Genomic DNA, 15,070 nt, shown 5'->3' with positions numbered 1-15,070 from the left:
TTATTATTATTATCATTATTATTATTATTACAACAGAGTAGTCAAGTGAGCCCAAGTCAAACTGTATTTGTATAGCACTTTTTAGTACATGGGGAAACTCATGTACTAAATGGTGCGCATTTTCATTAAAAATAATTGATTTCATATTTCCCAAAAATACTGAAAATTGGGAGAAGGGTGGGGGTGGATGGGGCCCGGGCTTCAGTAAAGTGACCCACCCAAAGATCATTGGGTGGGTTCATTTAAGTACTCGTCAGCCTATAAATATATCGTTGCCAGTCCAAAACCGTTCCCATTTTTATTATTATTTTAAATATTTAAAAAATAATAATGAAATATGGAGATACAAGGTTTCTACTCGACAGCAACCATATATATATCATGTTGCACTCATACCACATGGATAAATGCCACACATCTATTGACCTGTTTCCTAGGCTGTGTGTTTTCCACTTCCTGTCGATTTCATTGGATATCATTGGTCATCTGACCAGTTTCATTGGATTTCATTGGATCAAATCGACAGGAAGTGGAAAACACAGCTTAGGAAACGGGTGAATAGGCTGAATAATGAGACTATAGTAACAGTTCATTACCTTCTATTTCCAACTCTTACAGAACAGCCATTTGACAAACACTGTTTTAGAGATGCCATCTTGAGTGCCTTGCTCAGTGACACGTTGATACCTATACTGGGTGGACCTTCTGCTTACCTGACGGCCTCTCTAAACCACTAAGCTACGGCCTGATGTACCCATTGGAGGGAAATGTGCGCGTTATTTTGGAATAAAACTTGACTTACATTGACACACATTGTAGTTGCGCATATCTGCTCGAAAAAGAAAAAATGGGAAAAAAGAGAGAACACAGAAAACTTTTGAGTTAAAGTGGCACTATGTAACATAAAATGTTATTTTTCCCAATCTTTAATATGATAGATTATGTTAATACAATATAATTCAACAACTGGGGTGGTTGTATTTTGTCTCCCTGCTCTTCTATTGACACATTTAGATCGTGTCAAAGGTCATGTCTCACCTAGACACGAATTTTGACCTCATGGTCAAGTTATCCCCTGAGCAAGCAGGCAGGCTCTATTAGCTCAATGGTAAAAAGGTCAGCACTTGCGCAGGAAACCGGGTTGAAATCCGGGGTAGAAGAGGAAAGTTACATAGTGCAGCTTTAACTCTGAGAGTGCACAAATGCAACCAAATGTACATTTGTACAAAGGCTGCATTTGATCACTCTCAGAGTTACGTGTGGATATATTAACACTGAGGATTTGACTGTGTAATTAAGTTGACTCTCCCGCATCCAGAGACATTTCTTGTTCATTTTGAATAGCCATTCTGTTAAAATGTGTCGCTTGTATATGGTACAGTATATAAGTTCATTATTTTATTGCTGGATACTTATTTTATCAAAGTGATGTTGTTTTGTAATTGCTCAAACATATTAAAATAGTTGAAAATGTATAAATTGTGTTGCGGATTGATTAAATTACACATTTTTATCCCACGATTTTGTAACCCATTTTTTCACCCAGTGCCAATTGCCTGGGTGCTACTCTCCCTCTGCCAGCCTGGGGAGAGCCCAGAACTGAGCTAATGCCAGCCGCTAGGTTGGACGTAGCGCGTGGAAGGAACACGTTATTCCAACCGGTTCCATTCCCCTTCATCAGGCGCCCCGGGTGACCCGGGGGAGGCGGTATAGTGACCAGGATTACTGCATGTTTTTTGGGAGGATACCTACCCTAGGGGACACAGGGAGAACATGAAAACTCCATACAAAAAGGCCCTTTCGCCAACCCCACCTAGAGCACTGATGACGCGGAGGAGAGGACACGCCCACAGTGCCCACAGCATCCCCGGCGGGAATCAAACCCAGGACCTTCTAACTGTGAGGCGACAGCGCTACCGACTTCCGTGCCCCCTTGATTATCGTTATTCATAATGTCTGTACTGTATAGTTGGATCCAGTGAAAACAAATATACTAGGACAAGTATCTATCTGTCGTAGCCTATAGAACAGTGTTTGTCTGCATGTCTCCCATGCATGTGCATGTGCACTTTCAGTCTTACAGACCTGTAAGAGTCCATTTGGAGCCCACCCAAGCAAACCCTGAGGTTTGTCCCAGTGATCCTGGATGAGAGATGCAATATCTACCTTTGCAACACCGCCACCCAGTGGCCTGTCTATGTACATACATCATGATGATGAGATGGTTATTCTTCAAAGATGGCAATTATACAAATATTATACAAATAGGAATATGTTGCCAGCCATGTATGGAGGAATTAAATGGGCTGTTTGGAGCAGACGGACATGGATGATAATGGGGAAAGTGTATGTAATCCAATACAACACAATTACGTAAATAAAATACTCTATAGATAAAGTGCGAAGTCCTCGCCTAGAGCGACATCAAAAGGTGTGTGTGTGTGTGTGTGTGTGTGTGTGTGTGTGTGTGTGTGTGTGTGTGTGTGTGTGTGTGTGTGTGTGTGTGTGTGTGTGTGTGTGTGTGTGTGTGTGTGTGTGTGTGTGTGTGTGTGTGTGTGTGTGTGTGTGTGTGTGTGTGTGTGTGTATACTCAAGTAGGCTATACTTTACAAAAATGTAGAGGTAAGCCTATTTGTACTTTATTTGAGTATTTAAATGTTTCTACAGATATTGTTTGGGGCTTTTCTGCCTTTATTGATAGTATACAGTGTAGAAAGACAGGAGAGAGACGGGGAAAGACACGCAGAAAAGGTCGTCGGAATTGGGATTCGAACCGTAACGGCTGCGGTAGAGCCTGTGGCATGTGCCTGGACCGCTAGGCCAGCATGCAGGCACCCCAATACTTTATACTACTATCTGATTAATAGGCTCTATGCACAGCAGCCATAATAACACTTCCTTCACAGGTGTTACCAATGATACTAATGAAGGCTCTGTTCCATTTAGTGTAATCTCTCAAGAACAGATTCCGACCTGCGGTGGAATCTGTCGGAGCGGTTCGTCCTAACCAGTGCGCATTGGCTAAAAGTGGGCGTGCCTTCAGATCAGGAAGTGGGCCGCGCTTTACCCAATCAAATGTAGTGGGCGGGATTCACGTGTCCATCCACCATGATCCACCCTCCCCCCCTCGAAACTAGCCGAAACTAATTTAACAATAGCGTCCTCGGAGCGGACAAAACCACGGAAAGATATTCACATTTTAAATTACTCTTTCATCATAGAAACAAGTGGGCTTATAACCAAAACCATCCATGTTCTCTGGGAGAAGTGGTGTTAGTGTTCCGTGTAGAAATATTGTTAGTGGGAATGAAAACATGGTCGCACCAACCGGAAGTGATGCGCTATAGGCAGACATGAAACCGGTGTTTCCCTGCGCTCTAGTCTAACATTATACTCCTGCCAGACTCCACAGAATATCAGAAAAGCAGAGGTCGCTGTTTTTCATTTTCTGTGGGGTCTGGCTACGCGAGACTACATTTAGTGTAGCACAATGGTTTCCACGACCCCCATCTCTGAGAGTGTAAAAAATTGAACCAAATGGCCATTTGTACACTCTCACAGTTACACACCCGTAAGGGGCCATTTGGAAGCCCATGATGGAGAATGCACTTCTGGTGATTAGCAAGACTTCTGGTGATTAGTAGTTTTCTTGCCTATACCTATGTTGAATGCACTTATTGTCGCTTTGGATAAAATCTGCTAAATGACTGTAATGTAATAATGTAATGTAATGTAATGCATGCTGCCAAAAACATGCTGAGCAAAATACCACTATACCCCAAGAACTGGACCCTGTGTCCATGTAGCATTCCTCTGCTTTGCTCAAAGGTTTCCTGTCAGTTAGTCTTCAACACACCGGCCTGAGTCTCTTTATAGATGTGTTAAAATAACACGGCCAAGCACAGGGCCAATAAGCACTGACTGGGCATTGCTTACTTCTTTAAATCGTGTAATTACGCAAAAAACGAAACTCAGAAAAACACACGTTTGTTGGATTGCTACCCAGGGACATTTTATAGCATTTTTTAAGAGGCCTGCGTGGATAGCGGGTGTTCCATGCATTTATCTTTGAAGGAGAGACCGATTGGAACGGAAAAGCGTTCAAAAATACTTGCCATTTCTACTTGTAATTTAGTGAAATGGTCCACTGTGGTAGATCAAGAAACTGCCTTCCAATACCCTCTGTTTTGATTAGGCTAATTGACACTTCTCAAACTGCATTGTGCCAAATACCTCCAAATGTATGTGTATTTGGCCGTGGACTGCCTATCTGAAAGGTTTTTGTGCCAGGGACCCTCAGAAGAGAAGATGTACGTGAAAAAAAAATTCTATTCATTGCATGCTAAATTGCTTGCTCAGGGTGGGACTGTCGGGTCTCTGCTCTACATGTAAAATGTCTTGAGACAACTTGTTGTGATTCGACACTTTAATACAATTGAATTGAAATTCAATATCTTCCAAACATTTTCAAGATTTTCAAAAAATAGCAGATGTACGAGCTTGTAGATCTGCTATTTTTGATTGTCAACATATAAAATTACAGTCATTTAGCAGACGCTTTTATCCAAAGCGACTTACAATAAGTGTATTCAACATAGGTAGGGAACGAAAACTACTAATCACCAGAAGTTTTAAGTACATTTCCTGCAAAAACAAGCAACCAAGAGTATACCTAGCGCTAAGGTAAAAGTGCAATATATCAGCTACCTACTTTCTTAAACAGATGAGACAAAAATGGCAAAATCAAATGAGCACGAGCTAGAACAAATAAGTGTATCGACTAAACAAGATCCAATAAAACAATGCAAAAATAAAACAAGAGTTCGTACAACTAGTTAACAACAAGTAGGCCAGGCAAAGAGGAAGGATAGTGTTTCCTGAAGAGGTGGGTTTTCAGCCTGCGGCGAAAGATGGGCAGTGACTCTGCTGTCCTGACATCAGTGGGAAGTTCATTCCACCACTGTGGGGCCAGAACAGAAAAAAGTCGTGACCGTGTCGATCGACCAGAAGGACCGTTGAGTGGCGAGGGAGTCAGTCGCCCCGAGGTGGCAGACCGGAGTGGTCGGGCAGGGGTGTGGGCATTGACCAAAACTCGATTGGGATTCTGTTAACACATTATGCTGGGGACCCCCTGAAACCGCCCCAAGGACCCCTGGGGGTCCCCGGACCCCACTTTGAGAACCAATTAACAAACAGGGAAATTGACTACAATAACCTACGCATTATACCTCAAATATAGAAAGGGTTGTTGAATACAAGTACCTTGGAATCTGGCTTGATGACAAATTAACATTTAAATGCCAATGCCATAGACATTTTTTTTGATTTTTTTTTTTACAGGAACAGAGCTAGTTTCCCAATGACGTGTGGGAAAAGGGTTATTGAAGCAGTCTTTCTGTGTTGGACTATGGAGAAGTCGTTTAGGGGAATGCAGCTCCTTCGATCCTCAAGCCCTTAGATACAGTTTATCATTCTGCTCTGCAAATTGTATCTGGTGAACATTAGGCCTATAGGACTCATCACTGAACCCTATATGATAGAGTGGGTTGGCCTTTCCTCGTCTGACAGGCGAAACAAACACTGGTACCTGTTTATTTTTAAGGCAGTTGATGGGACTTTACCACTGTGTATTAACTCTCTGCTGGATTGGAATCCTGTAAAATATAGGACACAGTCACAGTCCAGTGACTGGCTCATGCTAAAGGTCCCCAAAGTAAAGACTGAAATGGGAAAAACAGCCTTTTGTTTTAGTGCCCCATGCAACCACTTAGAATGACCTACACAGCTTAAATTTAAGATCTGTTCTCCCATAACATACGGTCAATTTAAATCTTTGATTGCAGGCCTACCCACAAGGGTCTGCTTTAAACTTGTATTTAAGATAGGGGAAAGTTTGTTTTGTTTCATCATTGATGTGAATATTGATGACAATATGAAATTGTACCGTGATGTATCTCGACGACACTGCAAATGAGGGCAACGTAAATGTCTTCCGAGAATAAATAAAGGTTTGAATGAATGAAACAAACAAAAACAAACAAACAAAAAAGATTCAGTTCTGTGTAGCGCGCTATTCTGTTGCATTGTTATTTTGTGATTCTCTGTTCTGGTCTGTTGCGTTGTGTTGTAATGTTGCATTAGTATACATAAAAAAGTCATATTGGCCTATTTTCATTAACATATCATACTTTACTGCTATGAATATAAAAAATGTCATAGAATTATAATATGATGGAAATGATAAAGGTATCATACCACACAATTATTAACACATGTTACGCTATACTACAGAGATAGAAAACAGAATCATTCTGTACTATTATGGTAACAAAAAGTCACACTAACCCAATGTCACAAATAACATTTATTTATTTATAAGTAGGTTCTCAACCTTTTTCTGGATTAGGGCCCACTTCAAAATCTCAAAAGCGGAAAACACGGCGGCCGTGTTAAATCGTCACAACATAATGCATGTGTGCGGGTGCACGACTGGTTTGGCCTGCATGAAGTCGGGTCAAAAAATGACCACCCAAATGACCCAGGGGTGGCACTGTAGCGGATGTGGAGACCGTTGTGATGACTTGAAGAATGAGCTCCAGTGCCGAGAAACCCCCTGCCAGCCTGAAGGTCACCTGATCTGCGTTGTTCTGTTTCACCAGGATGCGAGAGATCTCTCCTGAGGGTGTGTTCACACCAGATACCGTGTTGTTGACCCACTGGCTGCCTTCACAAGGTCCTTCACCAAGTGCTGGAGCTTGTTCTTGTACGCCGAGTCTTGTGCTTTTGCCTCCACTGCCATTTCAAAGTCCTTTGACCCGGAGTTCATCCCCTCACGGAGCTTCTTTGCCTTCTGCCTCGCCTTCTGCCGCTCCTCTCTGTCCTTAGTAGCCTGGGCAGCGTTCCTTTTCGGGTATATGATCCGGTCGGGAGCGGACCGGATCGCGACAAACCGGAAAGACGTCTCACCCCAAAATAGGTCTGTCCTATAACATCCTTGATGCGGCGTAGTTTATCTTATTTTTGGGGCGGTGTAACCGCCCCCTATAAGTGAGTTTTGGACACTGACCAATCCTGCACCGTGATTGGCCAATAGTCTACAACGCAGTCTACAACCCTAACCCTTCCACAGTCAATGCAAATCTATACTTTTGCAAAGTTAGCCAATCACATTACAGCTAGTGTCATCACCACTAGCTGTAATGTGATTGGCTGACTTGCAAATTCAGGACTGTGATTGGCTAGCGAAACACATGACACATGTGTAGCCCTATGAATAGCAGTATGGACTTTAAAAAACACTATGTTTTTTTTTTAATTGACTCACCTCCATCACTGTGATGACCACTGTGACCACACCGCCCACTTCACACTAGGCGTGATAAAAATAAAAATGTGAGTGTACTTTCCGGAGACTATTTAGCGTCTGTATTATCACTATTATCCCATGGGGAAATTCTATTCCATTTAAATAGGGATTGGGGAACCAAAACAAAGCGGCACCGCAAAACCGGATCGTGACAATCCGGAAGGAGGATTATTTTTTCTTTCTTTTTTTCAGTAGGCGTGGCCTAGACCGGATCATATGGGTCTTTAGTAACGCATACCAGGCTTTCCTCCGAGGTGGAAAGACTGGTGACGCGAGGTTAGGCTCTCTGAAGAGGTGGAAGCGTCTGTCACAGTATCCATTTTATTGTTGAATTGTTTATTGGATCTTGTTTAGTCAATACAATTATTTGTTTTAGCTCCTGCTCATTTGATTTAGCTATTTTGTCTCATCTGTTTAAGGAAATAGGTAGCTGATATATTGCACTTTTACCTTAGCGCTAGCTATGCTCTTGGTTGCTTGTTATTGCAGAAAATGCACTTATAACCTCTGGTGATTAGTAGCTTTCGTTCCCTACCTTTGTTGATTGCACTTATTGTAAGTCGCTTTGGATAAAAGCGTCTGCTAAATGAATGTAATGTAATGTAATGTATCCACTATGTATTTCCTCAACGACAGATGTTCCACTTCGTCCTCGGAGAGCTCTCGTCCCTGGATGCTGCTATTGTCGCGTGGAGGGGTAGTCAACGTTGGCATGTCTGCTGCCACTGCTGAGCTCAGCGGCCTTCTCTTTCCTCTGCTCCAACTGCTCCATGTACCGACGGCTGCTTTCATCAAACTTGATTTGGATTTTTTTCTGCAGCTCCTCCGTGGCCTCCTGCTGAGCAGCGCTCAGAGCAGCCATGCATTCCTCCTGATCTCTTACCCGTTCCCGAGCCGCGTCTTCCCTCACACGTCCTTTTTCCTTCTTCTGCTGTTCAATGCGCAACTCCTGCTCCTTTCTCCTCGTCAACATCTCCTCCAACTTTGCCTGACGTTCCGCCTCCAGAACACTCTTGCGCTCCTGCACAGCCCTGTCTCTGGCTCTGTTCTCCTCCTGTCTCCCGTGTCTCTCCTCCTGCTGGTCCATGAGACGCTGTTCATACTCGTTATGCTTCTCCCCCATTATCCTCCGACGCTCCTCCAGCAATGCCTCCCTATGTTTGCGCACCACTGTGTGCCTATCGTGGAGCTTCTGCAGATTTAGCATCTTCTCCTCCCAGATCTTGTCCCTATTCTGTTGAGCGTTCAGTTGCCTCTCTTCACATTTCTTCTTGGACTCAGCAATGGAACCTCTGCGTGGAACTTTCTCGTGCATGTAGATCCCATGTCCGGGAGGCCGGGAAGGCTCCATTTCCACAATGTCCCCCCACGATGTGCTCCGATGCCATGGCTCGCGAGTTTCATAATCACATACAATATCGTTCCAGTACATATTCAGTCCACAGCTTTTGCTGACAATGGTGGCAGAGAAGTCGCCTCCATTGTCCGTCTCCATGTCGTCAGTCTGAATCTCACCGGTTAGCTGATCTTCCTCAGCAATAGCGATGACCTTCTCATTGGCCCGCTCCAGGTAATCATTCTCAGCCTGAATCTCTCTAGTTAGCTGCTCCTCCTCATTATTATGGCGTGGCTCTGCAAGGAAATTCTCTTCAGTTCTATTTTGCTTTTGGTGTAGTGACATCAGCAATGATGTCATCAGCAAGCTTATAAAAGTGAAGAAATGCCCGGAAGCGCCATGTCATGACAGACGTCAGAAGTGACTGAACACCCCTTTGGTCTAACGATGAATTCTGACACAGTTTCGGTTGAGGTGGAGGAGCTGACGGAGATAAGATGGAGCCGTCATTAAGCAGACATCCTATCCCGTTGCACATGGCTGAAGATCGTTGGGTTTCCGTCAAAGGGCTTGGCCTTTTTCTAAAGGTTTCTGTTCTGCTGTTTGGCTATCACGAAGCTCCATAATATACGAATGTTTCGTATGTCATAGACAATCTATCTCTCTTTGCAATGCTTAGCAAATCATTAAAGGATGACCCATTTTCAACCGTCGCGACACGTTGTGAGCTTGTAGATCTTCTAAAAAGAAATGAAAGAAATGCAACACATTTGTAATAAATTTAACACACATTTTGATGGGGGTCCGCGGACAAATGCATATTAATTTGGGGGTCCTTGACATGAAAGAGCTTGAGGACCACTGTTTTAAACAGTAGGAAGGAAGCCTAAATAAGCAACAAACAAGCCTCAAGGAACAGCAAACCTCACGCGCAACTACCAATATTTATGCTGAGTTCAAACTGGCAGCTACAAAGATACAGGCTTCTTTTTCAAAGGAAGCCAGCGACATGAACATACAAAAGATACGTTCAACGTCTGTAGCTGCTACAAAAGTTAGAACAGCTACAAAGCTAGAAAAAAAGATACAGATACAAAGCTACACATAGCGTAGCTTTGTATCTTTTGTATCTGCCAGTGTGAAAGCACTGCTTTCAAAGCAGCATTACAAGCAACTAGAAATACAAGCTCAAAGTCGCTTATAAGCAGACTTGGCAACACTGCTGCTCAATAGTCTAATGATATCAACGGGAAAGGGGTTTATTCCTCCCCCTCCTCAAAGCAGAAATACTTTGTTCACATCAGGTTAAAAGCGCATAGTTTCACGGTACCGTAGCTTTCAGGCACTGGATGGCCCTCTATTCATGACTGCCGCTTATGTGTTACAGTTGGTTATAAATAACCAAAACATGACTTTTTTAAAAGATATTTCTTTGGGGCTTTTATGCCTTTATTTGGACAGGACAGTTGGCTGACAGGAAATGGGGAGAGAGATGGGGGGGGGGGGCATACAGCAAAGGTCGTCGGGAACGGGAGTCAAACCCGCGACATGCTGTTATGCTGGGTTACCAGATTATGTGGTATGTGCCTGGACCGCTAGGCCAGCGGACGCCCCCATAACATTACTGTACTTATACATATACTACAGGCAACCCTGTCAACATTACTTTCTTACTCCAGGAAATTTACTATTTACATGGTTGTTTACATTACTAAACAGCAAATGTAAATAAACTAATTAACTAGCCACTCAAATGTCTCAAATGAAATTTCCCTACGGTTCTGATTTGGCCCGGTGACATCAGCAATGACGTCACCTAGCGTATAAAAGTGAAGAAACACTGGCAGGTGCTGTGACATGACAGACGTCAACGTGGTATTTCCTCGATGCGCCTTTGGCACCAATAATGAATGTTAGCCAAGGTGGGGATGAGACGGAGTTGGCTGTTAGAAACGGCTCCTGCTCCTTCCACGGAGGAGGCAGGAGGCACGAAGACATCCACTACCGCCTTGAAGATGTCCTTTCAGCGTTCCAACAACTATGACAAGGTGAGGAGAATTGTGGCGGAGGAGGGCCGTGCAGCTGGAAACCTCACTGCCAGCGGTGTCCCTCTGAAGAACAAGGAAAACAAAGAGGAGGAAGAAGCAAAGTCCAAGAGCAGCTCTAACGGCAATTCGAGGGCACAGAGGATCAACCCTGGAATACACAAGAATAAGAAACAGAATGCCGGGGTGGAAAGCACAAGCACGACTGGCGCTCTGGTGGACAAGGGGGCGGAGAAGAGCTCGACTAAAGACAGACAGCCACGCAAAATGGACCAGCAGTCGAGCAACTATGTCATCCGGTACAAGAACCTGAAGCAAGACATGGATGAGATGTACGCCACCTGTGACTCAGACCAGAGCGTTGGAGAATGCATAAAGGTACTGCAGTTGATGAACACGGGTGTACACGACTTCCAAGCTCTCAGAGACAGGATCCAGCTCCATGAGAAGTTGGAAAAAGCAGATGCCCAGAACAGACCCAACTCTTTAGCCTGGGAAGAACGCAAGTCCAGCCCCTCGGCTCACCGAATTGTTACCTCTCCACGGGCATGCCGCGCCCACAACTTCGGTGGTCCGACGCCATCCACGGTGGCTGCGTCTCATCTCTCCCACACAGGCCCTAGCTGGGCTGACCGGGTCAAGAGTTCCCAGTCCCTTCCAGTCACCATCAACATTTACCCTTCCAAGCCTCTGTCTGCTGCCATCATGGCAAAGGTGAGCCCAGTGCTGGTGTCCAAGCAGGACACCACCACCAATGACAGCCATCCACACTACGAGCCACGGCAGCGAGTCCAGCTTCCCTGCCCCCAGGACAACGCCAGGGCCCATTCGCTCTCCGGGCAGCCAGTCCCTGTGGAGCCCGCTTCCTTGGAGGAGGCAGGGTTCTCAGACACAAGCCACGTGATGGAACCCCCAGCAGAGCGCATGCAAGACGCTGTACAGTGTGATGACGCGTCCTGCGGTGACATACCCTCCCCCAATTCACCGCCCACTCCTCCCCAAGCATCCCACGACTGGGCCCCATCTTCAGCCCCGGTGCCGGCCCTGCCTGTCATGGTCCACAACCTGGCCCTCTCCCTGTCCCCGGACCAACCTCTGGCGGACAGGTCCTGCACTCTGCTTGCCCAGGGAGACAGCAGGGCTGTGGGGGGTAAGTCGCAGGATGCGGCAACATCTGTTCCAGGACAGGCTGAGGCTTCCGTGACGGCGGAGATTGTATTGGACTCCACAGAGTTTTTCACTCCCAAGCCAGAGGTCCTGTCTAAGAAAGAGGCGCGTGCTGTCCGTTTGGAGCGGCCCGATGAGGGCATGGTTGTCATTGCCGTTCCAGGGGAGGAGCAGCTAACCATAGAGATTCAGGCTGAAAATGATAACCTGGAGCGCGAAAACGAGGAGGCTATCGCCAGCGCCATTGCTGAGGAGGAGCAGCTAACCAGAGAGATTCAGGCTGAGAATGATTACCTGGAGCGTGTCAATGAGGAGGTTATCGCTATTGCTGAGGAAGATCAGCTAACTGGTGAGATTCAGACTGACGACATGGAGACGGACAATGAAGGCGACCTCTCTGCCAGCATTGTCAGCGGAAGCTGTGGACTGAATATGGACTGGAACGATATTGTACGTGACTATGAAGCTCGCGAGCCATGGCGTCAGAGCACATCGTGGGGGGACATTGTAGAAATGGAACCTTCCCGGCCTCCCGGACATGGGATCTACATGCACGAGAAATTTTCTAACCCTCTGTCACGCAGAAGTTCCATTGCGGAGTCCAAGAAGAAATGTGAAGAGAGGCAACTGAACGCTCAACAGAACAGGGACAAGATCAGGGAGCAGAAGATGCTAAATCTGGAGAAGCTCCACGATAGGCACACAGTGGTGCGCAAACATAGGGAGGCATTGCTGGAGGAGCGTCGGAGGATAATGGGGGAGAAGCAGCTGAAAGCAGAGTTCAAGCGTGAGCTTCATCTCCATGCCATCGTAAAGAAAGCCCAGGAGGAGGATGCCAAGGTGAATGAAATAGCCTTCATCAACACACTGGAAGCCCAGAACAAGAGGCATGACGCCCTGGTCAAGCAGAACGAGTACGAGCAGCGTCTCATGGACCAGCAGGAAGAGAGACACAGGAGACAGGAGGAGAACAGAGCCAGAGACAGGGCTGTGCAGGAGCGCAAGCGTGTTCTGGAGGCGGAACGTCAGGCAAAGGTGGAGGAGATGTTGGCGAGGAGAAAGGAGCAGGAGTTGCGCATTGAACAGCAGAAGCAGGAAAAAGGACGTGCGAGGGAAGACGCGGCTCGGGAACGGGTAAGAGATCAGGAGGAACGCATGGCTGCTCTCAGCGCTGCTCAGCAGGAGGCCACGGAGGAGCTGCAGAAAAAAATCCAAATCAAGTTTGATGAAAGCAGCCGTCGGCACATGGAGCAGTTGGAGCAGAGGAAGGAGAAGGCCGCTGAGCTCAGCAGTGGCAGCAGACATGCCAACGTTGACTACCCCCCCAAACTGACACCGTACGAGCGCAAGAAGCTCTGTACACTGTGTAACACCGACATCACCTCAGAGGTGCACCTGCTCAGCCACACCAAGGGCAAGAGGCACCAACAGGCCGTCCGCGACAATAGCAGCATCCAGGGACGAGAGCTCTCCGAAGACGAAGTGGAACATCTGTCGTTGAGGAAATACATAGTGGATACTGTGACAGACACTTGCACCTTGCATTCAGAGAGCAGGAAGGACAGAGAGAAGCAGCAGAAAGCGAGGAAGAAGGCAAAGAAGCTCCGTCAGGGGATGGACTCCAGGTCAAAGGAGTTTGAAATGGCAGTGGAGGCAAAAGCACAAGTTCCTGATTCACCATACAAGATCAAGCTCCAGCGCTTGGTGAAGGACCTCTTGAAGCAGCTTCCAGTCGAAGACGGCTACCAGTGGGCCAACAACATGGTATCTGGTGTGAACAGAACCTTAGGAGAGATCTCTCACATCCTGGAGAAACAGAACAATGCAGATCAGGTGACCTTCCAGCTGGCAGGGGGTTTCTCGGCACTTGAGCTCATTCTTCAAGACATCACAGAAACAGTGCCACCCCTGCCGCTCAAGTCCCTCTGTGCTGCTGTAAACACCTACTACCTGGCATGTTCTGGCTGCCCCCTCAACTGCTCCTATGACCTTTTCAGCAACAAAATAGCCCTACTAGTGGACCTGCTGCTTCATCAGCTAAAGCTGTACGTGCCAGATGAAAAGGACACCATCTCCCGGTGCAGCGTGAACCGGGAAGTGTTTGGGAGCCTGACCACGGGCTTACTGCAGACCAGTGCCACCATCCTGGGGCTCCTGGGGCCACTTGTTCCCGAAGACGGTCGAGAGGATGGCTTTCCAGATGCCAAGGCCACAGAGTCCTTCAACACCCACGCACGTGACATAATCAGCTATGTGGTGAGCATGGGCTTGATTGACAAGTTGAGTGGATGCTTCCTGTCGGTCCAAGGTCCTGTAGACGTGTGTCCCAAGATGGCTGTCTTCCTCCAGCAGGCCTCTGCTCTGCTGCACAGCATGTGCAAGCTATGCTTCGCCGTGACTGGATGCGCTTCCGGCATATTTAATCATAAGCGCCAGGATCCAACTGGGCTGACAACCCTGCTGCGGGCCACAGACCTGGTGGGAGTGGTGCACACACTCTACTGTATCCTGTTGCACAGTTCCCGACCAGAATCTGCAGCCCAAGGCCCACAGAGCCTCCAGAAGCCGCCTTACTCGCCATCGGTCATCCAGGTGGCCCTGCAAGGGGTCCGCTTCGTCAACAGCTTTGCCCTTCTTGACCTCTCTGCCTTCCAGTCCGTCCTTGGAGCCGAAGATCTTTCTCTAGCCTTCCGCCACATTGTTAGCTCCCTGCTGGGGTATTGTTCCCAGCAGTCCGTTGAAGAGCTGCTCCATGAAGTTATCATCTGTGTGGGCTACTTCACGGTCGACCACCCCGACAATCAGGCGACCGTGCAGGCCGGCCTGCAGCCGAGCGTGCTGCAGAAACTGTGTCAGTTGCCCTTCCAGTACTTCAGCCAGCCGCGCCTCATGAAAGTGCTCTTTCCCTCCCTTATCGCAGCCTGCTATAACAACCCTGAGAACAAGTTAGTTCTACAGCAGGAAATGAGCTGCGTACTGCTAGCCACATTCATCCAGGACTGTGCTTCAAGTGAGAACAAACCACAGGGTAAAGCAAAGCAAGGAGACAAAGCTAACAAGCTGCTGGATTACTGCGAGTTGTCCAAACGTTTTCCGAGAGATCAGTGGGCTTCGGCACTGCAGTTTTTCCAGCAGAAATGAGGAGTAATAGCCACAC

The 15,070-nt window shown here is 46.8% G+C and overlaps 1 protein-coding gene across 1 annotated transcript; it reads left to right on the top strand.

Moving 5' to 3' along the window:
• Positions 1-10,611: 10,611 nt before the first annotated feature.
• LOC311062818 (S phase cyclin A-associated protein in the endoplasmic reticulum-like) lies at positions 10,612-15,054 on the top strand (the record flags this gene model as incomplete). The annotated part of the gene is made up of 1 exon (XM_084082037.1): positions 10,612-15,054. The coding sequence occupies one exon, from the start codon at positions 10,612-10,614 to the stop codon at positions 15,052-15,054; it is 4,443 nt and encodes a 1,480-aa protein (XP_083938163.1).
• Between the last annotated feature and the right edge of the window lie 16 nt (positions 15,055-15,070).

This window comes from Gymnoscopelus microlampas, assembly GCF_963454915.1.
Source record: "Gymnoscopelus microlampas genome assembly, chromosome: 16".
Classification (NCBI taxonomy): domain Eukaryota; kingdom Metazoa; phylum Chordata; class Actinopteri; order Myctophiformes; family Myctophidae; genus Gymnoscopelus; species Gymnoscopelus microlampas.
This window is presented reverse-complemented; position numbering and strand designations above follow the sequence as displayed.